This window comes from Saccoglossus kowalevskii, chromosome 7 (genome assembly GCF_978046115.1).
Source record: "Saccoglossus kowalevskii chromosome 7, keSacKowa6.1, whole genome shotgun sequence".
NCBI lineage: Eukaryota > Metazoa > Hemichordata > Enteropneusta > Harrimaniidae > Saccoglossus > Saccoglossus kowalevskii.
In genome coordinates this window covers 17,876,123-17,901,030 of record NC_140647.1, presented here as the reverse complement: position 1 = coordinate 17,901,030, position 24,908 = coordinate 17,876,123, and the positions used below count along the sequence as shown (strand labels likewise).

At 36.6% G+C, this 24,908-nt stretch overlaps 1 protein-coding gene across 1 annotated transcript; it reads right to left on the bottom strand.

Annotated features, from left to right (window-relative positions):
* Nucleotides 1-8,943: 8,943 nt before the first annotated feature.
* Nucleotides 8,944-24,516, bottom strand: LOC102809588 (uncharacterized). The gene is made up of 13 exons (XM_085501203.1): nt 24,326-24,516; nt 18,986-19,102; nt 18,486-18,554; nt 15,917-15,941; nt 13,144-13,227; nt 12,627-12,766; nt 12,165-12,384; nt 11,651-11,752; nt 11,078-11,303; nt 10,771-10,909; nt 10,003-10,053; nt 9,700-9,807; nt 8,944-9,192 (listed from the first exon to the last, which is right to left on the bottom strand). The coding sequence occupies exons 1-13, from the start codon at nt 24,425-24,427 to the stop codon at nt 9,127-9,129; spliced, it is 1,449 nt and encodes a 482-aa protein (XP_085357329.1). The 5' UTR covers nt 24,428-24,516; the 3' UTR covers nt 8,944-9,126.
* Between the last annotated feature and the right edge of the window lie 392 nt (nt 24,517-24,908).

Genomic DNA, 24,908 nt, shown 5'->3' with positions numbered 1-24,908 from the left:
ATAAATCACGTCGTTGCTCGGCTTGACAGAGGTCGAAGCATGCATGTCAACTGTGTGTAAATCATTATGTTCAGTGTTTTTCTCATATACAAGTCGAATACGCAGATATATTTAATGCTGATTGTCGAAACGACTATCAATATACATAAGAAACATTAAAGCGCAGTGGTCGTCGCGCAGCGCGTGTTCGAATTTCATGTAAATAAACAATGTATTTTACACGCGTTGTATACGTCGCTATGAGTCCCATATCGAATAGGACGCGACACGGCGACTGCCGCGTACTTTAAACATAATCTTTAACATAAGATTCGCCGATGGTTGATGATGAATATAAATTCTGTACTCGAACAACACTACGAGTAATTTCACAATAATGCAACACAGCCACACTGCTGCTGAAAGAGAGGTTTATTATAATATAAGGGAAATGTATTCATACTTACAGGTGTTAGCAATCATGATATGTTACTTGGGAGGTTTGCCAAGCCAAAGTGCCTTGACGACAGATTTATCCTTATCAACAGCGAGATAATATTCACCCTCCATGCGAGCGATGTCTTCCAAATTCACAAATGTGTCGTCGTCATTAACCAGGTCGGCACGCATAACGCCCAGCACTCCGATTTTGCGCGAGAGGTAGACTGCCGTGGAGTTATTATCGTTGATGCTGCTACGCCGAGATTTCAGCAGACACTCCTTTATAACCCCGTCGTTGTCTGTCACAATCCATTTCACGTTTCTATCGGCCTGCAGGTTTTTGGGGTAAGCGTTCTGAACTACGTGCTTCTGAAAGGTGAGCCCGTCGTGTGAGAACGATTGTTCGTTATTCGAGCCTGCCATATTGATACTAGTACTTCAATGACCATTGGATGTATACACACCACTTTGCGCGTATCACCAAACTTACGAACTTCGCCCTATTGCGATAATCTACCAGCAGGAGTACAAATACACCCGATACGACCGTGTATACGTTATCGGGTATTTTCCAATGCACGTAACAGTACAGACTATTAGAACGGCTTGCAGCATATACTCGCTCTTTCGATCGATTGTAAAATTCCGCGATCAAACAAATTATATATTGACATATCTGGTCACGTGATGATCATGCCGAGGAAAAACGGCGTCAGCCAAAATATATTATAGAAATATTGAGTTATATCAAGTAGTCTTTCGACGGCTGCAGCTTCAATAGTTCTACTGGAAAATTATGCTGTTATCAGATTATTTGTGAGTACCTGTGCACGGAGGACTCAATGCTTGTTGGTCAATTCAGTGTCCATCGGAACACTAAGCTGATGAACATTTGACACTGTCAATTGGACTGGGTTTAAATGGTTTAAATCGTTCACGTTCTTCAAAAACTGTCGTGATTTACAGTACTTACTTCCATTTATTATAAAAGTCGCACTTCAGGTTTCGTTTTGTGAATGCTCAAAGTGCACAAGTACCTATGCAGCATTAGTTTAAAACGTCACCGTGCAAGTATTGAAACATTCACCATACATACGGATGTTGGGTATAAGTGGTCCTAAGCACGTAACCATACCAACACATTCATCTAAAAAGCAAGGTGGTATTTATTACAGCGAGCGCAAGATATTTACATACACCTAACTCGCGCACCCGGTAGGTAATTACCGAGAGACTTTGCAACATCCCCAGACACTTTGCTAGACGCCCCAACGACCGTTGTAGACGCAATAAAGTTACACACACTCTCACGTGACAGTTAATCAAAACACCGGACGCGGTATGCCTTTGATGTGTGGGCACGAGGAACGAGGGGTAGTTTGGATATTCCATTGCTTTGTAGTTATAACAATCTGTGTAACACTTGACATTCAACAGCTCTGGCAACTGCCCCATCGGGAATTAGCCTGTAATGGCCTTTTTTCCCTCATAAATATGCATGAGGCAGATAATGAGCTGTTCTAACTTTTTCTGGGTCAATAGGTTAAATACATGCGTACTTGCTATATTTTGGTTTTGAGCACGCTCAGATGATTTAGATGGAAAGCACATGTTCATGTTCAATCAAAACAACGGTCCGGGGTTTCAGATAGGTTCAACTATTACAACGTGTAAGCGCCCAGTCAAACATTTATCAAACAATGTTTTATTCATTGTTGTTGTCGGACACTTTATTATGTCATGCATAGATATGCTCGTTTATTTACTAATAAATAAATTCTATTTTGAACGTTTCATTAATATAATAAACCTTGTTAATACAAACATGTAATATAACACCCCTAACATATAATGGAATTACCATCGCGAGAACAGTTTAGTTTTTTTCAGTGTAGTTTCTGGATTCAAGTTTGAATTGCTCGCTGACTATAACATTATTGCTATTATGCCAAAGGGTGTAGACGAAAACACTCGGAAGGAGATTATTCGTCTTTTCTTTGATGGAAATAGTTTACGAATGATCGCCAAGGAACGGGGGCAACGGTCCAGGGGATTGTGAAGCATTTCCGTCGCACCGGTTGGATACGTTCTGACAAGAGTAGCGGCCGTCGTCGACTGAAATCTACACAGGAAATCGTTGAGTTTATGGAATTTCGTCTCTTACAGAAACCATCCCTAACGGCAAAGGAAATACGCATGTCTCTCTTGAGGGAAAATATTTGCGTACAGGAAAATTTGCCTTCGGTGCGTATGGTACATCATATAATGAAAAGTGATTTGAATTATTCGTTCAAAAAAATAAGTCAAACTCCTACTGAGCAAGTTACTGAAAGAAATATGGAACGAATATTACAATATATAGACACTGTTTCTCAGCTTGATCCACAAACTTTGCACTTTTTCGACGAGACTGGTGTGAAGAGAACGACTCCAAATCGCAATCATGATTACGGTCACAGTTTACGCGGTCAAAAGGCTGTCGAGTTTCAACGCTATGCTTATGACGTCAATTTTACAGTGAGTCTCTTACACAACGCCCGAGGTGTAAGTAACTTCAACATGTTAGACAGTCCTTCCAATGGACTCGAAATGCTTAATTTTTTTGAAGAGACCATGGAGTTATTCGACGAGAATGGGCAACATGTATTGTCACCAGACGATACAGTAATAATGGATAATTGTGGTTTTCACCATGGCCGGATAACTGAGCCAGCGCTTCGTGAAATGTTGGCAGCAAGAAATGTTACGCTACTTTTTCAACCACCCTACTCACCTGAATTTAATTCATGTGAAATGTGTTTTTGTCAAGTGAAGAGAAAATTACGAGAAAATTATGTTTGCCGTGTTGTTTACCGAGACTGCTATTATTGACGGACTTGCATCAATAACGCCCTTGATGTCGCGCAATTTCTTTCGTTTTTGTGGAATTGCCATAGTCTAGACTAGATAACATTAAAAAAACATACTAAATTTTGATGGTGGAGCCTTATCACAAAACTTACTGGAAAGTGTAAATTGATAAATAAATAAGTTTTTTCTTCAAAAATGTTGTCGATTATTTTTTTATATGAGTTGCGTATGGGGTAGGTCTGCCACTAAAATTAACTGTTACAGGGTTAGGGTTGACCAATAGAAACACTGGATGGAGAGATAAAACCGTTGAAATTATTTAAATTCTTTACTTAGTTTGAGGTTAGATCATTGTTGATTATTTTGTTTTCAAAACAATTCGTTTCCCTGGAGTTTAAAATTGCCCCGACAACTCTTCGTCACTGTCATGGGAGGACTTTATTGGAGAGTCTGCAACAACAAAAATACACATTTAATTATACTGTATATTCGACGCTAGTCTCACAGCCTATAACATTAAAATATTGACGAATGTGTTACAGGGTGTAAAAAATAATGAGTATACTCATAAATATAATTATTAAAATATCGGTTGGGCTCGCCTTTTAGCAGTCCATATACAACTTCGCAACTATCAGGTGCGTTCTGCACTCCGGAAAATTCCGCTTCAAATTTCGCCAAAGCCTTACCCACATTTTACCGATATCTGCAGAATAAATCAAGAAAACTACACAAATTGACTCCATTTAGGAATTCCTAACGGTTTGCCCGAACGCACGGTACAGTTGGAGGCGTGGCCTGTTCAGCATTTGTCAACAACCAATCACAAGACTGGTTACGAACCACATTGAGGTCACGACTCGGTTAGTCTTGCTCAACCAGTTGAGCAACTAATATTCTTCAACCTGGTATTTTTTATAGATTTTATTTTTCATTCTTTTCGTCTGTTTTTTCGAGTTTAAAAAATATGAGCTGGCTGGAGCCTTCATCCCTTGTCTATTTCTTACACTAGATACCAGCCGACACCCCCCCCCCCCTCACAGGGAGTGCATACAGTTGATCATAGTTCCTGGGCTCCCTGTGCATATACTAGTACTAGTATGTAAAACTATATAAGTAGAAGATTTCTGGGAAAGACTGACTGGGCGCTGTATGGCAAACTGGCAATGGGACATGCCATTATGCGCAAACGCGACATTTTTAATAGGACTGTGTATAAACCCATTGACAACATCTCAACAAACTAACAATCGAAGGAATTTACTTTTAACGTTTCTTGTTAATATTTATTTCCAGTTTTATGTTCGTTTTATATTTCTTCCAAGTGTTACACAGCAATGATTGTTATACCTACAAAGCAATGGAATATTCCAACTACCCCTGTTCCTCGTGCCCACACATCAAAGGCATACCGCGTCCGGTGTTTTGATTAACTGTCACGTGAGAGTGTATGTAACTTTATTGCGTCTACAACGGTCGTTGGGGCGTCTAGCAAAGTGTCTGGGGATGTTGCAAAGTCCCTCGGTAATTAGCTAGCGGGTGCGCGAGTTAGGTGTATGTAAATATCTTGCGCTCGCTGTAAGAGATGGTTCCATGTTACCCTGTGATCGAAACTCGCTTATACTGTCCCAGCCCGCCATGATAAATTAAAACGACAGAAGCTGCGATTTTTAGCATCTTTTATTTGAATATAACCACATAAAGATGGCCAAATCTTACCGAAATGCACGGACAAAGTGACTATAGACAAGGTCATTATCACATAAAATGCGTTTTGAAAGCTAAGGGTCGAATAATTGCCATTTTGTTGAAATCGGTCACGCTCAATCCTCGGGGGCGGACATCCGGGTATTTTCTACCGCCTGGCAACCCTGAAAACAAAGACCAAAAACTCGCAGAAAACGGTACTTTGCGAGGGTTGTTGAGAGTCCCCTGAACAGTGTAATAAGATTAGCCCTACGTGTGTAACATATATGAATTTGGTTGTTCAGGATTACTTCAAAGTTGAGTTTGTGTTATTTTCTCGAGTTTTCACCGGCTCCACCGGCTTTCCACAGCAGCGCGCACAAAGCCCATAGAAATACGTGGTACAGTGGTGCGCGTCTTAGCAACGTAGAACGTCTGTGACGTAGCTCCGCCCCCGAGGATAGACCATTTTCCGTTCACTGCGAGAATCACGCGTTATGCGTGAAATCGAACGTAAAAACAGGACAAACAAAGGTCATAGCGTCGTAGTCGCGTCAAACATCGCGTGGGATTCGACAAACGCGAAAGTATTTCGGGGACATTTCCATGCTTAATAATGTGCTGTCCACATTTGATGATAGGCAATTTCGATTAAGTAAGGGTATTCGAAAGCAATATTCCTCTGTCGAAGATCGGCCGGTCAATGTAAGCTACGAAATAAAGAAATTCTAGTTCAAAATCAAATCGTTCGATTTTTGCGGCAGACGTTCGACGCGCGTCTTTCATGCATCTCGCGAGATCTCGCAATTGTACGGAAAATCACCTATTGACAGTAGAAAATTATGAACCAAGTTGATGACACATACGTACATAACGATATCAGAACAAATCAAGCGTATGTAAGTGTGGAGTCCCAACACCTGCATACAGAGACGCCGACATCATCTATTGTTATTCGTGCAAAACCGTCTCGCATAAGTAAATTTATTTTGCTGTAGAAATCACAGTGACAGAGTTACTCTTACACCTATATCCAACAATGCAGTGCGGCAATGACGTCATTGTAAGGTTTGCCCCTCCTGGCTGAAAACCCCGCATCCGGCCCTGAAAAAATACTATAAATACTACTATTCTCGAATATGTCAAAGTGCAAGCCACATAAATACCGCTGTATCACTGGAGTATAATAAATATATCAAGCCCCAGTAGTTTCGTTTCATTAATATCACAACCTGAGCCGGATCACTGTTATACGACACTGTCACTCAACGCGGACTTGCGACTTGCAACGTACTTCTTGACACGCACATGTGAGAAAAATACTTCGTAATTACCCTGTTTGAAAACATTGTAATAGTTTAAAGGGCGTCAGTCGTCGTGCCACGTCGTGTTCGATAAGGGACTCATAGCGACGTAGATACAACGCGTGTAAAATACAATGTTTATTTACATGAAATTCGAACACGCGCTGCGCGACGACCACCGCGCTTTAACGTATACTAGTATATGTATTAAACATATTCACATTGAATGGAGAGAAATTGGAACCTTCTGTAGACTAAGAAATTCTGTCGTAGCACATTCTATAAACAAAAACAAACAATCAAATGCAAATAAATTCACACAAATTCTAACATATGATCTAAATAAATCATGCTTCCACGAGCCATACACTCAAAGTATCCAATACTGAAATTGTAAGCTGATAACTCAGTGGATATTTTATGTTTAACCAACGATAATGAGCTCACATTTGTCATTAATATAAACAATTAATAGTTTTATTTATAATGTTAATACTTGTGAATGCTCTACTTATAAACTGTTTTTTTTTTGCACCAAGTCTTGTGCCCCTAATAAAACAAATGCATTTTCAAATTATAAACACATTTGTACCTTGAACTCAAATAACCATAAAATATTCAGTGCCGTTCTGCTACAGCGAGCCTCGCTCGTTCGTACCTCGCATGGCACAAGATAAAATGAAATGTGGAGTCAGAATTTGTCCAGTTGCTATTCCCACCATGGCGAGGTACGAAAATGTTTGTATTGCGTCAAAGAAATGGAATTGTAACAAACCATTACAATATAAGTGTTTGCATGCCAAATTTCAAGCCGAGTAGGCTACATCGTATCTTGCGATTTGTTGGCCAATTAGCGTGACGAGATGCCAAAGATACACCGTCCCGTTAGTAAGGACGCCCTCTTGAGAAACTTAGCAACATCTGCATTATCTTCTAAAATGCATTGAATAAAAACAGCAGCAACACCCCATCAACAGTGAGGGCGATATACGATAGGTACGGTATGTAGCAGCAACTGATCACTGGTACACAATTTATCAAATTTAGTGTTTTTATAATTGAGTGTATTCTGAGCATTCCAATGTGGTACACTAAGGCGTCGTTTTATTTCTAATAATTTACAAGTATAATTTACAAAGAGGGTTGGTTGAAAACCTGGAAATACCATAACAGTAATTCATCAGATGCATAAAGTTGTGGTCAAATAAGAAATTTGTGGGAAATGTACATGGATATATCAAAATATCGATCATGGGAAAAAGCATAAAACGTGATTGAGGTCATAAAACAGATGTTTAGTATAGCCATAGAAAAATAGGCAAAGGCACAAATGTTGAGAGAATGTTGTCTGCTAAGGCAAGAAAATATTTGAATACTGTAAAATACTTTATTTTTTGCTGGAATTAATTTTCGCTGAAAGACTTTTTGGGTGCTTTGTATGGATTTGTTTTCACTGATTACTTCAGTGAAAATTAATTTCAAGCAAAAATAAAGTATTCTACAGTAATAGGAGTTGTTTGATAAGACCAAACAGAATTTTTTGAATTGAAATTGGACAAGTTTTTGAATAGGTATATCCTGTTGGTTAGGAAGGCAGGAACGTTGTTTGGTAAGGAGTTATTTAGGAAAGCAAAGTGGTCATCCAAAGGCGAAAAGAAGTCAAGTAGTTTGTACAGGTTAATGTGATGTTTGGTGAGCAAAATAATGTTTCTAAAACCGTGAAAGTGTTTGTGAAAACAGTCAAGTTGAATGAAGTAAAAACATTTTCTGAGGAGGTGGAAAAACTGCAAACTTCAAAAACAGTTGTGTGGAGAAGCAACAAAGGTGGTATTGAAGTCAAAAGCCATATAAAGAAAAGTCGTATAGAGAAAAGGCATAACAGTTGTTTTTTAATGTTTTCTGGCAAGGTGAATAAATACATTCATTGTAAATATGTTTGCGAAATAGGAAAGTAAGTTCTCTGAGTACAGTAAATATGTTTAATTGAAGAATAGAAATTTGTCTGATGGCCTAAAATGATCATTTTAGGCCATCAGACAAATTTCGGGAAGTCAGTAAAGTGGCCCCCAAAAAATAATATTGTTTGGCAAGGCAGATAATTGATTCTCTAGAACACAGTCGCACAAAGCTATACATAAATTTTAGTTATGATACAACCATTTACTCTCAAATCAGCATAAAATATTTGGAAAATAAACCAGTTGAAAAATTATAAAACTAATCTCAAAATACTCCACATTGGTATTTAAGACTACCATACCAGTAACTTCTAATATATGTTTATGGCTTTTTTTTTTTTTTTTTTTTTACACTCTTGCTTTCTTTTCATAACTTAAATTTTTTTAGCAGCTTATGCATCTACAAATTTGTGGAGAGATGAATTCCTGAATGGACATGAAATCATGAGAGCGGAAGATGCCTTTCCAATGAAGCAAACAGCATTTCTGAAGAGCCAAAATATATGCAAGTAGTTTATGATGGGTTTGAAAATTGTACATACATGTTTCAACTACAGGGTGAAATTATTTCTGAAGATCCCAAATATGTGGGAGTTTTTTTAGAATTGTCAACTACTGGTATATTCCCGAAAAAGAAAGCAGCTCGAGTGTAAAAAAATGTAACATTTTCAGGACAGGTTGCCACTTAACACTACATACAAAATCAAGCAAATAAAACACAGCAATACTATACCTAATGGCAGATTTTATTATACAAGAATAATTCAGTTGCTTGAAGACAGACAGCACAGAAACAAAAACCACTACACATACAAGTGTTGATACTGACAAAACGAACATTCAACAGTAAGAAAAAAAAAAAAAGACAAAGTAAAACATTCTGTTTTAAAAACATCCGATGCTCCTTCCTATAACAATGACGATGATTGATGACCCATCATTCCCAAACCACTACCATCAGAGGAACCACCATACTAAAAATATGAATGTGAAAAAATGAGTTAGAACATTTTTGTTTTTTAAAATATTTCTGATAAACAAATTCATGATATTGATCCAACATAAGACCAGAGTTAAGTATGTTACAGTCCCCCAAGTTTCCATTGTAAGAAGGTAAAATGAAGGTATTTTGTACAAGTGTCCCCAAGCCTGGAATCCAGCAATTTCGTAGACTCAAGAATGATCTGGTGAATTGCACCTGTACATATAACAACGTAATCGACACACTGATTTGGCTGTCTCCATAACTTCAGTACATTACCATGGGAACTTGCATGCACAGACTGCACAACAGACCGAGTAGACTTTTACGATCATAGACGGCATCTAGCATGTGTTGCATGATATGCTGGTGAATGTAATTGGAGAAGTATGCAGCATCCAAGGCTGGATAATCTTCTAGGTATGTTCCAAGTTTTACAGAAATTAATCCATGTTGTATTTTTACAGCTGAAAAGAATATATTTGACAGAGTGACTTACCTCATTGGTCATGCCTTGGGTTCTGTAGTTCAATAGTGCCTGGGTCAAAGCATTAGACACCTGCAATGCTATGGCAGCATCTTCCTCGTTACGAACCACACATTTAGACTAAAATAAATGAAAAAACAATATAAAACTTACTTGGCAATATAATAGGAATGTCTGAAATGTTCAGACCCCATTCTGAGATGTGCTTTAAGTAGAGGTTTGGGCCACAACAAACTGTTGAAAGCACATGAGTACCGGTATTACTATTATCGTAAGCATGTATTTATTATAAAAGTTGGGTAAAACTTGACCTACCAGATCTTTTAATAAGTTGGACATGCTTGGTGCTTCTCTTGAATCTCCACCCTGTAAGGAAAGAACAAATTCTAACAACCTTTTTTTTTTTACTTCACCCAATACCATAAAACTGCAGTATGCCATTAACTCAGTTTTGAAGAAGTTGTAAATAATCAAAATTTTCACCCATGCTGTGATCCACCTTGATCGTTTAAGGACACTATGTTGCTTTGTCTTAAATTACACTTTCTTTATGTTTTTATCAAAAGGGAATGGAAAAATTATTGCCTGGGCTCTGGATTGTAGATTGTATTGACTTTGTACTGCTTCATTTCATCAGAATAGAATGTTGTACTTGTCATTCACATATTGTACACTTCACATGTTTTTTGGTAGATTTTATGACACCCAAACCTCGAACTGAATCATTACAAAACGAGGTAGTTTTTCCTCACTACAAAATATTTGATCATCATACTGAGGACATTTGGGTAACGATACAATAGCCACAGTCATGTTAGTACAAATGTTTGACATGTTTAATCTTTGGCTGCTTTGTGTTAATGTACATTATTCAATAGAGCACGAGAGTTAAGTACATAACATAGTATCAGATTCAACAAACTGAAAAGTACTTTTTGGGATATTTCCTTGCTCAATATTGATGAATTAAGGGTATCTCAATGTCATATTCCCCTCTTGAGAGATATTCAAGTTCAAAATCATACTATTTTTATGGCAAAGATTAGGTTTGCGTTTTTCATGCAATAACTGTATAAAACTCACCGAAAAACCGGCACTAAATCCTGTGCCACTGGCACTGTAACGTGATGCTCCACCAAAGCCAACCGAGCCCGAACCACCAAAGCCAACGGAGCCTGATCCACCATATCCAAACCGATCAGTGTCATTAAAACCTGATCCTCTGGCAATTTCAGGAAAAAAAAGAATTTAGTTATGAGCATTCCCCATGGTTAACAACAACATTTGTGCATACAAAGATGACTGATCAAATATCAGAAGGCTAGGTCACAAAGTAAAATCTGATGTGATTTATAATAGAAAGTTATACGAACAATAATGTGTAACTCACCGAGTTTTATCATCATAAAATGAATCAAAAGAAGATCCTCTGTTCACGTTGCCGGCAGACCACCTGTCTTCATTACCTTTATTCAAGTTATTGTAATCTTCTCTAAAAGTGTTAGTTGAATAGTTAGTGTTGTAGCTACCACCTAAATATGAAGACTGACCACCATTATAGTCTTGTTTCTGTCCACGTCCACGATTACCACCCTGACCGTAATTGTTGTAACCACCTGTTAATACAAAAAACACGAGAACAGATTAATTTTTTTATGTCAAAGACAATTTTGACAGGGACAAATATCTGAATGACAAGAATTATGACCTTTTTAGTAGAATATATTTGTGCGGTGATCCATAGTACATTATGTTATACAAATTAAGTTGAGTAATTATCACAATATATTTTAAAAAAATGTATGCAAATTTGAAAAGTAGAAATGGCAACATACTTGAAATGATATCTACCGGTATAGTCATTAAAACGAACCATAATTATTCAAAAAATACATGGAGATTGTGATAAACATGTATGTATTTTACTATTTTGTGGAAAAATACTAAGTTTTTTTATACTAACCACCTGTCCCACCAGTACCTCCGTATGCACCTCGTCCCCCTCTTCCACCAGAGTAACCACCTCTTCCACCTCTCCCACCACCAACTCTCTGGGCTTTATTATCTAGGAAAATAGTTTAACATGCGAGATATTATCAATCAAGAGGAATCGTATTGCAAAAAAGAATGTCAACTCTTTTCAATTTTGCAAGAATTCAATTCAGCGCCACATAGTCAAAATTGAAAAAAAAAAAAATTGAGACATAGATAGGACTCGTGAACCCAGAGGTTTGTCCTTTACTGAATGCACTGAAAAAGTATGAATCACAACTATGCCCAAATTACAGAAACTGCACAAAGAATTACATATTGAATTTGTAAAGAGATTGAAAATTGAGTTTTTACTATAGTTTCCCAAAATAGATTTATTTAAAAATGTGTGTAAATTGACACCAGGAAGCATCAAATTCAACATGAAGTAGGTGAATACAAACACAGCTGTGATCAGAAACATGAAGTATAGTTTACAGACGTACATCCAGTTTGTTGTTGATTATCCAACTGTCGTTTTGCTGGCTGCTGTGTGACAGTCGGATTGTAGAAAGGATTTAGCTCAACTTTTACTTGTACTTCTTTTCGGCCAATTTCAGATTCAATCTTCTTAGCAATTTCCAGTATTTTCACATTCTGTTCGCTTTTCTTCAAGTTAGCTTCTGGTTTTAGAATCTCCTCCAGTAAAGTCTTGTCATGTTGTTTCTGATAAATTAACACAACAAGATGAAGACAAATGAACGAGGTCAACATGACAGATAATGGTATGAAGACACAAAATAAACTCTGTGCATTAACTGTCACATGGTGAGCAAAAATTTTGATAATATTTTGAGGGGATTATTTTAAGTGCCCATAATTTAGAATTGGGAATTTTCCATATTAGAATCAAAATTTTCTATGGAAAATTAGAATCTGGATATACTTTTGCAGTATATACTACTTACCATGAAACCTATTCTATGTTTAATACCAAGAAGATGAGGTACGAGTGTTCTTGGATCACATTTGGCAGAACACATTTCACAAACGTAGCGCTCCTCAACAGATTCATCTTCTTTCTGATGCTCAGTAATAAACTCCAAGCCTGAAAGTATAATATTGCTGTAACTACTGGAATAAACACAGCTCAATTGAAAATGAGGTGTGTTTATGGTCAAAATAAGTATCAGCAATGGTATAAAGCGACACAATGGTTGTTCAGTGCACACAAGATTTTCATCTGAGCATAAACATGTATATTGCATTGTATGCTATATCCTATCATGATGTAACAACAACTGGGGTGGGGTGTTAATGATCGAGCACATATTAAATAAAAATGAATTTTTGGTTAATGTACACTTTTATAGATGCACTTGTAACTGTACAAATATGATACATATACATAACCTAAAACATGCGTGTAGAACCAGAAAGAAAGATATTCGGTCAAAATTTAGGAAGTCTGGAAGTTATACTCACCAAGCAGAGGTTCAGTTATTGTTGCTAGATGTGCAGCTATCTTGGCAACTTTCTTTTTCTTTTTCACAAATTTCACTTTCGGAGCTAGAAGAAAAACAAATATTTTCTCTTAATCTAATATAGTATATACCCACAACCAATACCGGGTAATAGCCCACTGGTTTAATTTAACCCATTACAGTTCACTAGCTTCAAACTTAATTCCCACTGGCTCCATTCTAACCCATAATAGCCTACTGGATCTATTCCACCCTATCATAGCCCACTGGCTCTATACTAACCCATAATAGCCTATTGGATATATTCCACCCTATCATAGCCAACTGGCTCTATACTATCCCACAATAGCTTACTGGATCTATTCCATCCCATCATAGCCCACTGGCTCCATTTCAAACCATAATAGCCTACTGGATCTATTCCACCCTATCATAGCCCACTGGCTCCATTCTAACCCATAATAGCCTATTGGATCTATTCCACCCTATCATAGCCCACTGGCTTTATACTAACCCATAATAGCCTATTGGATCTATTCCACCCTATCAAAGCCAACTGGCTCTATACTATCCCACAATAGCTTACTGGATCTATTCCATCCCATCATAGCCCACTGGCTCCAGTTCAAACCATAATAGCCTACTGGATCTATTCCACCCTATCATAGCCCACTGGCTCCATTCCAACCCATAATAGCCTACTGGATCTATTCCATCCCATCATAGCCCACTGGCTTCATTTGGAGACCCTTTATCTGTTTTCAGAAACCCATTATAGGCAATTGACTACATTAAAGACCATCCCAATTTTAGTGTTTTTAACTTTTGAAGTCATAAACTATGAAGTTACTAAAGACAAAGCTAAAGTTAGATAGTGGTTGGATACAAGTCTTGTGCAATGTATACAATACAGGTTCAATTGAATTGAACATTTTTTTCCAAGTTCTACTCTATAATGGTAGACTTGCTTGTAATATGACCTTTAAAAACCGAATAATACTGTTAACTGTTATTAGTTATAATTATTCGGTTTTAACAGGTCACTGTATACACATAAACATAGTTGTCTTTTATATATATGCTGAAAATTGTTTTATGCACTAAGCTTTTTTGTTTGGCAATGATAACGATACACTACGAGTATCCTATCAATAGAAGCAAAGCCTAGTGAGCAACTATTTGAATTAAGGGCACATAAGCTGCGTTTGAATCCATGTTTTAATGAACCAAAATCACCTTTGTGGTATCAAATGGGTAAACACATGGCATGCAACATGGCATGTATGTATTTATTGGCAATACCATGCAAATTACTTGGAAAATGAATTATTGGTCAATCAAAAATTCATTTTTCAGCTCTGTGGGCGTTTTTGCATGTATGCAAGCATGAGCAATGCAGCATTTTTCACTCGTGTGTTATTTATTTCATACCACAACCGAAGGTACTTTATAACATGGAAATGACAAAAAAATGCAGTTTTTCGGTCTTTTGGTAGATGAGAATCAGAACACAAACATACTAGTCACCCTCGTTTTTTTTATCAGAATGTACCATCTACTATTATCATAAATAGGAATCTAAATAACCTCTTAATATTTAATTCCAGCACACGGAATGCAAGTTGTGCAAACAGTTATATCTTTACATGTATTCACAATTCTCAGTAAGAATTATGGACAGACTTGTGATATCTATTTTATTATTAAAGAATTTGCTCCACTCAAGGAATAGTTGCTCACTATAAAATTTCCTTTTTTAACTTACCGAGAACTCCAAAATGCCAATAGGTGATTTTCCATACAACTGCGAGATCTCGCACATTGCGTGAAAAACACACCGAACGTCTGTCGCAAAAATTGCTTTTATTTTGAACACGAATTTCCTCATTTCGTAGCTCACATCAAAATGCCGATCTTTGACTGGGAAATATTGCATTTGAATACCCTTACTTCATCGAAGATGACCATCATCAAATGTGTACAGCACATTATTGACTTAAGCATAGAAATATCCCTCCAATATAGCTTCTCGTTTGTCGAATCCCATGTGATATTTGTTGCCACTATGACCTTTGTTTGTCCTGTTTTTACGTTCGATTTCACGCATAACGCAGGATCTCGCAGTGAACGAAAAATGGTCTATTCATGCAGGAGCTTTAAAAAATTAGTTACTTTTATTTCTAAACTGTCATATTAAATTTCGCAAAAATAGAATAGATTGAATTACACTGAATTGACTAATCTCTTATGAATAATCTCTTATATTACTATTATAATTCACTGGCATTGCATTGCCTTACAACCTCTGCTTATTAATCTGAAAGAATGGCTCCATATTTAGCTGAATCCTTTCACAATAAAAACAGCAACAACACATCACCAGTGAACGAAAATTAATAATATATAATTATGCATTTGCAACAAAAACTCGCAATATTTTAGAGCTTATTTTTGTGAAGTAACCATAGTGATCAGTTCTTTTTTAACGAGTACTGAACTTCATGCAAGGTGCTGATTGTTGCAAATACTTTAAATACTGCGAAAGTGTCACTCAAATTCATCTTGGATGACACTCACTCAGATCTCAAGTTTTACTTACATTGTATCTGTTACCACAGAACAATACTACCTTATATGGAAAGCCATGTAAATCAGGTCAAAGGTCAAATTAGGTATGATTACCCAATTGTAGATTTAAGCCCTATAATCCATGTGAATTACAGAGCTACTTGATAACAGACAAGATTTCAGTAATCCAAATCTCGTCTACTCACCACCAGTCTTGGCATTCTCCACATTCTATAGAGAAAGAAATAGAATTCAGGAACAGTCAGTTAAATGATGACTTTTTTTTTTAACACAATGATGATTATAGTATGTCACTAACTTAACCTTAATTGTACCAGTCCCATGTAGTTTTTAATGCTTTGGTACAATCATGGAAGATATTAATGTTAATACCTTCCATGGTACAATTAGAGATAAGAATAACAATTTAGTTACAAGTCATTGTGTTAAACCACCATCAGTGTTACTTGAAGCTCTATTTTCTTGAGATGTGGACAATTTGAAAAACAATCCTTTCAGTTTCGTGCAATTTTTATTTGCGATGAAATCGCAACATTTCTCAGTGCAAAACTGAATTACAGGGAATACTAAACAAATATAACTTAATGTAGTATAATCCAATTATCCCCAAATACAAATTGAAACTAACAATGCACTCGCATGCGTTTCCATTACGTATTAGGGCAGGGGGTGCAGGTACAATTTTCGTTTCACTAATTAATCAACAGAACATGACAAACTGAAGATACATACATAATGTATCACCCGTTGTCTAATGTTTGAACAACTACTCAATGCAGTTTACTTTATTTTCATTTGCAACTTATTTTCACAGTTTCTTTTTCTGGGAAAAATAAATCGGTAAAGTAAAAATCAAGTGAAAAGTCATTTTCTCTATAGTTTGTATTTTATATACAACTTATGAGAGATCAATGAATATCCTGCTGTGCACTAAAATGGTGATGACAATAAAGTATTCTGCAGAAGATTTGTATATAATCAAGATGATTATCTAATTAAACAAAATTTGTGCACTTAAGGTAGAAAGCCTACTCAGGAATACAATTTAATCATTTTTCAATATATTGTACTTCCGGGCATAACAAGGATATTGACCAGCTTAAATTTTTAGAGAAATTTATGGTTATATTTTAGTGGATAGTAGTCATTTTGACAGCATTATAATGTGTTACCATAGGTTCCTATGGCAGAGATATTACCGATATGCAATATCTCAAAATCTAGCATGGTGACATCGGCTAAAAAAAAAATCATTGTTAATGATGGGGGTACTTATTGTTGTCCTAAATTATTTCAAAAATCTGAGATTTAAAATGTGTCAAAATGTTTTTAAAAACATTGTGCTCTATTAAATTGTTTGAAAAGAGATTTTTGAAAAATATTAGGATGAATTTCTCAAAATATGCCACTGGAACACTGCTATTTCACAGTGGTATGGAACAATAGCTATATGATTTTACATAATAGACCAATGAACACTGTCGTACAATTTATGACCAACTTTGTCAAGAATTATGAGTAGAGCTTCTACCTTAATAGAGAAATACTTATTATCTATTTTTGCTGACATCAGCAAACCCTAAATGTAGAACTAGGTACAAATCTCATTTTGAAAAGTTTTTTTTCATATAGGATTAATAGGAATACAAAATAAGCATTTCAATGTCAATAAATTGTTCAAAAATTGCGCTGTTGGACAAAAAATGAATGTGGCCATGTGGGACAGAACATATGGTGTTTTTTGAAGGGAACCTGCAAAATTCAATAAAGCACTTTAAATTAGACAACAAATTGGCTTTCCGCTTAGATGACTGAATAAACAGACTGTCAGGGCTTGAACTTCCGAACTTGGAGAGCACTCATTTTTGAGGCAAAATATTATGAAAATGTGTTGGTTTTACTGAAACTTTAGTCAACAAATTGAAGGTGACCAAGGCAGTCAGGTGGGGCATCTAAGCAATTGCCTTCATGGTCTCCAGGAACTTCAAGTTCTTAACCTTTTTTGCAGCTATCAAATAGCCTTTATCAGGTTTTTGTACAATGAAAGTCAAAGACTAGTAGTACATCAAATTTTTTTAATTGCTACACTGGTACCTGCAATCACAGATACTGTATCAATTCAAATGATGCACTGCATGTTCTTAGCTCAACATATTAATACAACTGATGAGACAAACTCATTTCAAATGAGAATGAGATGTATTCATTAATGTATATGTTTATATGTTCATTAACAGACATGATCATATTACATGCAAATATAATACAAAGACACGTCTAAAAACCACACTGGTCAGTCTGAAAAAACAATACCCATAATATAATCAGTCATTGCTCATTTTAATGGCAAAGCAAGCATTGAAGTTAAAAAAAAATATTGAAACTGAAAACATATAGCACATGTGTAATATAATGGTCAGTTTTCCTGACAAATAAGTCTAAATCTTAACTTTCAAGAATGTGCAGCAGAAGCTGATAAGCAATGAGGAAACAAGCAAGCACTCCCTGAAGGGACATCAACAGATATAAAACCAACAAAACATACAAGGTTTTGAAGCATGTGCCTGTCCTGGCATTTCAAGCAACCTCGTACATGTGCCATGTTCATTTGTACAGTATTGTAATATACAAAATGTACTCCGGGCTGACTGGGTTAAGGGTATCAATCTACATCTGACACATTGAATACTAGAAAAGAAGGCACTTTGTTATTGAAGAACACTCAATGACTTGATAACATGTATCTGACTGTACCTTCTTGTGTCTTGCTCCTTTCAAATGCTGTTGGTATACGACATCACTTGTACACTTGGCATCACATACCTGAGAAGAGCATACAATGGATTGTGCTCAGCACTAATTCTTATCAGTTTTATAGGCACATCTTCAAATGATGTGATTACTGTAGTATTGAAATGTGAATAACATGATAACATAATTTAACACAATGTTTTTACTAAATATCACAGGATTACATGCTACTTGTATAATAATTTGCATACTAATTAACATAATAATCAACATATCATTTTCAAAATGCACGAGTCACAATTTTTGTATTTAAATCAAAATGGAAATCATATAGATTCCTATCAGCGAACATGGCTCACAGTAGACCACAGAAGCTTATAGTTGCCACAGAAAAGGTGGATATGCAGCAAATTTATTACAGCCCCAATTCATGTTATATTCATTATATTTAAACACTACAGATCTGGGAAAAAACATCACTTTTAACATGTTTAACAACTTACATGACAAAAAAACTCATCCGGGAAAGTTGGTCCATCTCTCAGAAGTTTAGGGGTTTCAGTTTTAACTTTTTCAACAGCAGCAGCCGGGGCTTTCGAGACTTCATCACCAGTAAAATTCTATAAAAAAAAAATTCATTGCTTTATTATGAATGTCATATAGCCATGGTTTCGTAGAGTTGATGTCACATTTTGATGATCAAAATGTGTGGATAATTTCCATGGGTCCAATTGCCCCAAAGAATGCAAAATCTGGTAGCAATGCATTTCAAATGAGTTACCAAATGGGAGAATATTACAATTTCCCTCAAGTAAATTACATTTAGTACTGGATTAAATTTCTATTTGCTTTATTTACATGTGCATCTCCAATAGTGGTAAACTAAAATTCATAAAAATATCCCTTATTTTGATCACAGCAAAAGCTGTCATGTATGTAAGTCTGTGCTACAAATTTGGTAACCGTAATCACTTGACATCATTTTTGATCGTATTTCTTTTTTTACTAACAGTTTCTTTATTGTTATTAAAACAGACTTTCTATTCATACGAACATCTTTATTTTAATATTTTCCAGAACTCTTTATTAGTTTTCATGTCTTTAATTGAATGTAAAATTGCAGTTTTAAGAACAATTTAGCGGATTTCACAGTTCACAACACAGTTCCTCAAACATGTGTGGGCTGTAATAAAAAGTAACGAAATTGTTTGAATGTACTCACCGACAGTTTTAACCATATTTCGTCAGAGTTATGCAGTTTGAAATACTATCAAGATCATCAAAGTATGACCCAAACCAGCAAAACCATGGCAATACATATCTAAATTTGGAGCATTTTGGGTAAAGATTGAGTACTGCCATTTGCCACCATGTATAATGTAATTCAGACCGGACTACATTTGTATATCAAAATATTTACAATCGTTTTCACTAAACATTGGACAATCAGATTGTGGTAAATGTTGATACATCAGAGCAAGTACCTAATGAAATTGCCACTGATTTTATCACTACTAATCAAAACATCATAACTGTAGCCTAAACATGTTTCATACAATGTATAACTGTCTGTACTCAACTCATTTACATAAAATGTTACGTTTGTGTGTGTCCCAGTAGTGTGTCCAGACACCCAGAGCATACAACGCGGGAAAGTCGGGAGTACATGTAATTTGTTGACAAAATGCAGTCTCATAATTCGACACACAATTTAGTGCAGTGTTCTCCACAAGGGGTTTTAGGTGGGCGGCCCGCCCATCAAGTTGTACGGCCGCCTAGTAACTCTCAACACCCGCCCACCAATGTACATCCAGCTGAAATTATTTGTAAAAAGCTTGCATTGTTCTTCCCAAGCCTAAACAAAAGAGTAGTTGCCCAACCCTTTAGTTTGCTATTGTTTCATGAGTCCAAACATAAACAATGACCACTGGAAGTCTGCAAGCAGTTATCGAGTGTATTCATGGCAATGTGTCAATCGCCTGAATTCATTGTCGCCCGACGTTGTTGCCACTTATTGCTCACGATACGCAACTACAGTGGTTTCAATTTACAGCTGTATTTTTAATAATCGTCTTCCGATCACGAAAGAAAGAAGTAAATACGAACGAAATGTATATGCACAGAAAATAAACAAATATATTAGCAGATTGCATGTAAACTCGAACAAAAATTAAAATTCTAGCCGTATTTACAACGTTCGCTCGATTTTCATCATGAAAACAGCACGGAGAAGGCAAACTGGTGACCTTTTGGCCTACCCCATTCAACGACCGCCGGCCACCCACCGCTGTTGGCGCTGTAACGATTTAGTATCTAAGTTGCATAGGGGAACATCGCATTCTGGGTGTTCGTGTACTGAATTCGGAAAGCGGTAATAAACATCAAACATGGCTGCCGGATTAGTTTACCGCGAGTATTTGTAATTGAATAATATTTTATTTATCTTTTCCACGTACTTTTTTTTCAATTTATCCATTTTGTATGTCTAATCTTTCGAGAACATAGCAGATTCTTTTATTTTGCCGATTGCTAGCATTTTTTCTTGAATTCCAAAAACAACGTGTGAAAACGCAACGTATCGCACAGGGGCTTGTCGACTGAGCGCGAAAGCCTCTTGTCGAGAACGAAGTTCGAGAAGGGAGGACACTCTACCACCAGAGTGACGTCATAGCTTTACAATTATTCAAATTTAAACAGTAATCAATCATTTACCTTAGAAAAAACAACACAAAAACTGAATACAGTTAAGTGCTAATCTATTCAAACCACCATCACGACCAAATTCGGCAAATTAGCGACAAAATACACGTTTTCCCGAGTCTGAATGACTACCGCTGTATGTCAATTGCCGGCCGCAGCCATCTCAAATGCATGCTTGGTCTTGATTGGCTAATAATGTGGGCGTGTCTAAGACCGCTTATTTCAAAATTCCGTGTACTATGGCTGCCAGCACTATGGAGTCGGTGAATTCTGGCAAGTTTCCATTGGTTTCTTGGTGAGCAAACGGTACATTTTTATGTAGAATTGACACCTTTATTCTTGTTATCAATTTAGTTTTGCCCGTGCCTGCTTGGCCTAAAATAAGAAAGTTGTGGCCCTCATTTACTGCGGTCACAATGTTTTCCTCTACAGTTGCCATGTTGTTTAAAATCAACAGTGAGTTAAGGGGTCTTTCACACACCCACTTTATTAACCAATTAGAAACAACCCAACAATGACTGACGTACAGCGGTAGTCATTCAGACTCGGGAAAACGTGTATTTTGTCGCTAATTTGCCGAATTTGATCGTGATGGTGGTTTGAATAGATTAGCACTTAACTGTATTCAGTTTTTGTGTTGTTTTTTTCTAAGGTAAATGATTGATTACTGTTTAAATTCGAATAATTGCAAAGCTATGACATCACTCTGGTGGTAGAGTGTCCTCCCTTCTCGAACTTCGTTCTCGCCAAGGGGCTTTCGCGCTCAGTCGACAAGCCCCTGTGCGTATCGTGACCGTACATGCGTTAATGCCGCCTGTCGGCACGGGTGAGTACTGATGCCACAAATAAAAAATGTTATGAGTTTTATTTTGACAAATCGTTCGTTTTGGCGACAAATCACCTTGTATATTTTCTACATTAATGTTTTGTACTTGCTCTTGGTTACTCGAATTGCATTTCATGAACGCAGAATAATTTGCGAACGTATAAATCACGATTTCAAACTTTTTGCCGTTCGTAAATATTAATAGTGACCAATCTGTTTGTATTTTAAAAAATTGTAACATGTTTCAATTAAATTAAAAAGAGAATAGTAAATAACTTAGTGTGTATTGCTGTTCATGACATAAATGCTAGAATGCTGTATGTAAATGATATGAAAATTAATATGCAAATTTATGCTAATTAGGCCGCCCACCAGCTATTTTAGATTGTGGAGAACACTGTAGTGTACGACAGAAAATTGTTGAACTTTACTTAAATTGGCTGTCGTGTAGTCAATTTGCACAACAAACTAGGGTGTCAAAAAGTACTGCAAATAATATATACACTAAACTTATTACTAGCGGTGATGTTTCAGCTGGGAAGCACGGACGAAAATATGGTAACAGAACATGCTTGACTGGCAATATTTTACAGCATATTGAATTTTATAAACTGCGACAGCCTAGTATTTATCCGCGTGAAATTCGGTCAAAGTTACGCCAAGATAATGTGTGCCACGATGTCCCCAGTTCATCCACGGTTTACTCGTTCACCACCTAAACATGACGAGGAAAAAGTTAAAACCTATAATTCAAGGCCGTAGGAACCGTACTGGCCATACCGGCTATGGCCGGACCACTTCTGCACGCCCCCTAGCAAACGTGGTCCATAGGCCCACATCAACATACGCCTCGGACCTATGGCCTTCGATGGATGGCCGGACCAAGTACTAGTAATTTTTGCTTCCTACGACCTTGTAATTGCTGCAAAGTTAACGACTGACATTAACGAACAACGAATGCTTGATTTTATCGATAACATTTCTGATTTTAGACCAGAACAGCTGCACTGGTTTGACGAGGCGTCTGTCATTCGTATTTAGTCTACTGGAAACCGGCGTTACGGGCATACAGAAAATGGTACACCGGCGACAGAAATACAGCGGTTTGCGTCTAATATTAATTACACAATAAACCTGCTTACAAGTATATTTGGTGTCGAACAATCTGATATCATTGTTGGACCTTCCAATGCTATAGAAATGAACTTTTTTTTTGAAGCAGTCAATGTAGAAGACCTTGTTGGAAATCGTTGTTTGGCACCGGGATATTGTGTAATCATGGATAATTGTGGTTTTCATCACGCCAGGATTGTCGAACCTAATTTGGTACATTTATTACAACAGCAAGGAGTGCAGCTAATTTTTCAACCACCATACAGTCCCCAGTATAATCTGTGAACAATGTTTTCGGTCTATAAAATCGTATTTGGGGGGAAACCAGGAATTTTCCTATAGATTTACTGAGTTTGCTACAGCAGACGCCATTGGTCACATCACGCCCGGGGCATGTCAAATTTTTGATAGAAAAAGTGTGATTTGCTTTCCGCCAAAAATAGGTCAATACGAACTGAAATGGAAGGCAACTTGTACCAGTATTAAAACAATATATATTCACTTGTATTTCCTTGATGATTTGCAGACGAATAGCCTGCATTCGCATTAAAAAAGCAATCTGTTCGCATAGATAGTCAACAAAATTTTGATATGACATGCACAAAAACTCGTCTTCTTTAACATAGATGGGAACAATTCTGTCCTCCGTGTAATAAGTAAAATGTAGCTTGAAAAGATATTCAGCCATTGTCCAAAGATCATTGTAAATCAGCAATGCTGGTCAGAATTCACACTGTTCACGCTAAAAAACGAAATGTCTTGCGCAAACAATAAAAGAGAAAATGGCGCCTTGGACTCAGACAGGTATACATTGTATCAAAAATGTTTATGCTACAGTTATAATGTTTTGATTAGTAGTGATAAAATCAGTGGCAATTTTATTAGGTACTTGCTCTGATGTATCAACATTTACAACAATCTGATTGTCCAATGTTTAGTGAAAACGATTGTAACAACATGTCAACAAGAAACAAAATGATATTCAAAACATTTGAAGATAACTCAAATACAGCCCATCTATCACGTGTATTTAACAAACGATTATGACGCACATTTCAGCAGTTCACATGATGCCCTAGACTAGAATATTATAACGATTCGAGATCTCCAATATCTCGCAAAGCGCACAGATTCTAGGCGAAATCCCTTTGTGACTGACTTATTAGTACGCCTGGTTTGAACTTGTGCAAGCAAATTACTGTACCTCCTGCTCAGTGCCTGTAGTAGTACTTCCCCCTGTTCCACCCCCTTGTCCGTGGCCGTAATCGAATGATACGGAATCACCTGAAGTAAAATTGGTGTACATGGTTATCTTGATAACTTCAATAAAATTTAACCACACCAAAAACACTTGCGCCTTACGTAGTATGTAAAGTAAGCGTTCCTTTCGCGAGCGCCGCATTGATCCAAGTCGGTTCCTTTAACATCCAATGTGTGTCAATATTTATAAAAATAAAGACTATAGATACTTATTTTATTCAAGCTTCTTTTTTTATAACTTTAATTTTTGTTAATATTATTTAAATAGTATGTATGTTAACCTACGAGGATGTCAGAGTGTGGTGCTAGTGAATATGACGCATAGTTCAGTGTCGTCAAAATGGTGCCGCGTTTCCCCTGTGTCTCTTTTTACGCCAACCTGTGAAGCGCCTGGAGAAAAATTGTAACAATTGGTGAAATGAAAAAAAAAACGAATTAAAGAAACATGTAAAAAATTTAACAATATCCACACCATATTAATTTGAAAGTATTGAAGATCCAAGTGATAACAGATTACAAGTGCATTC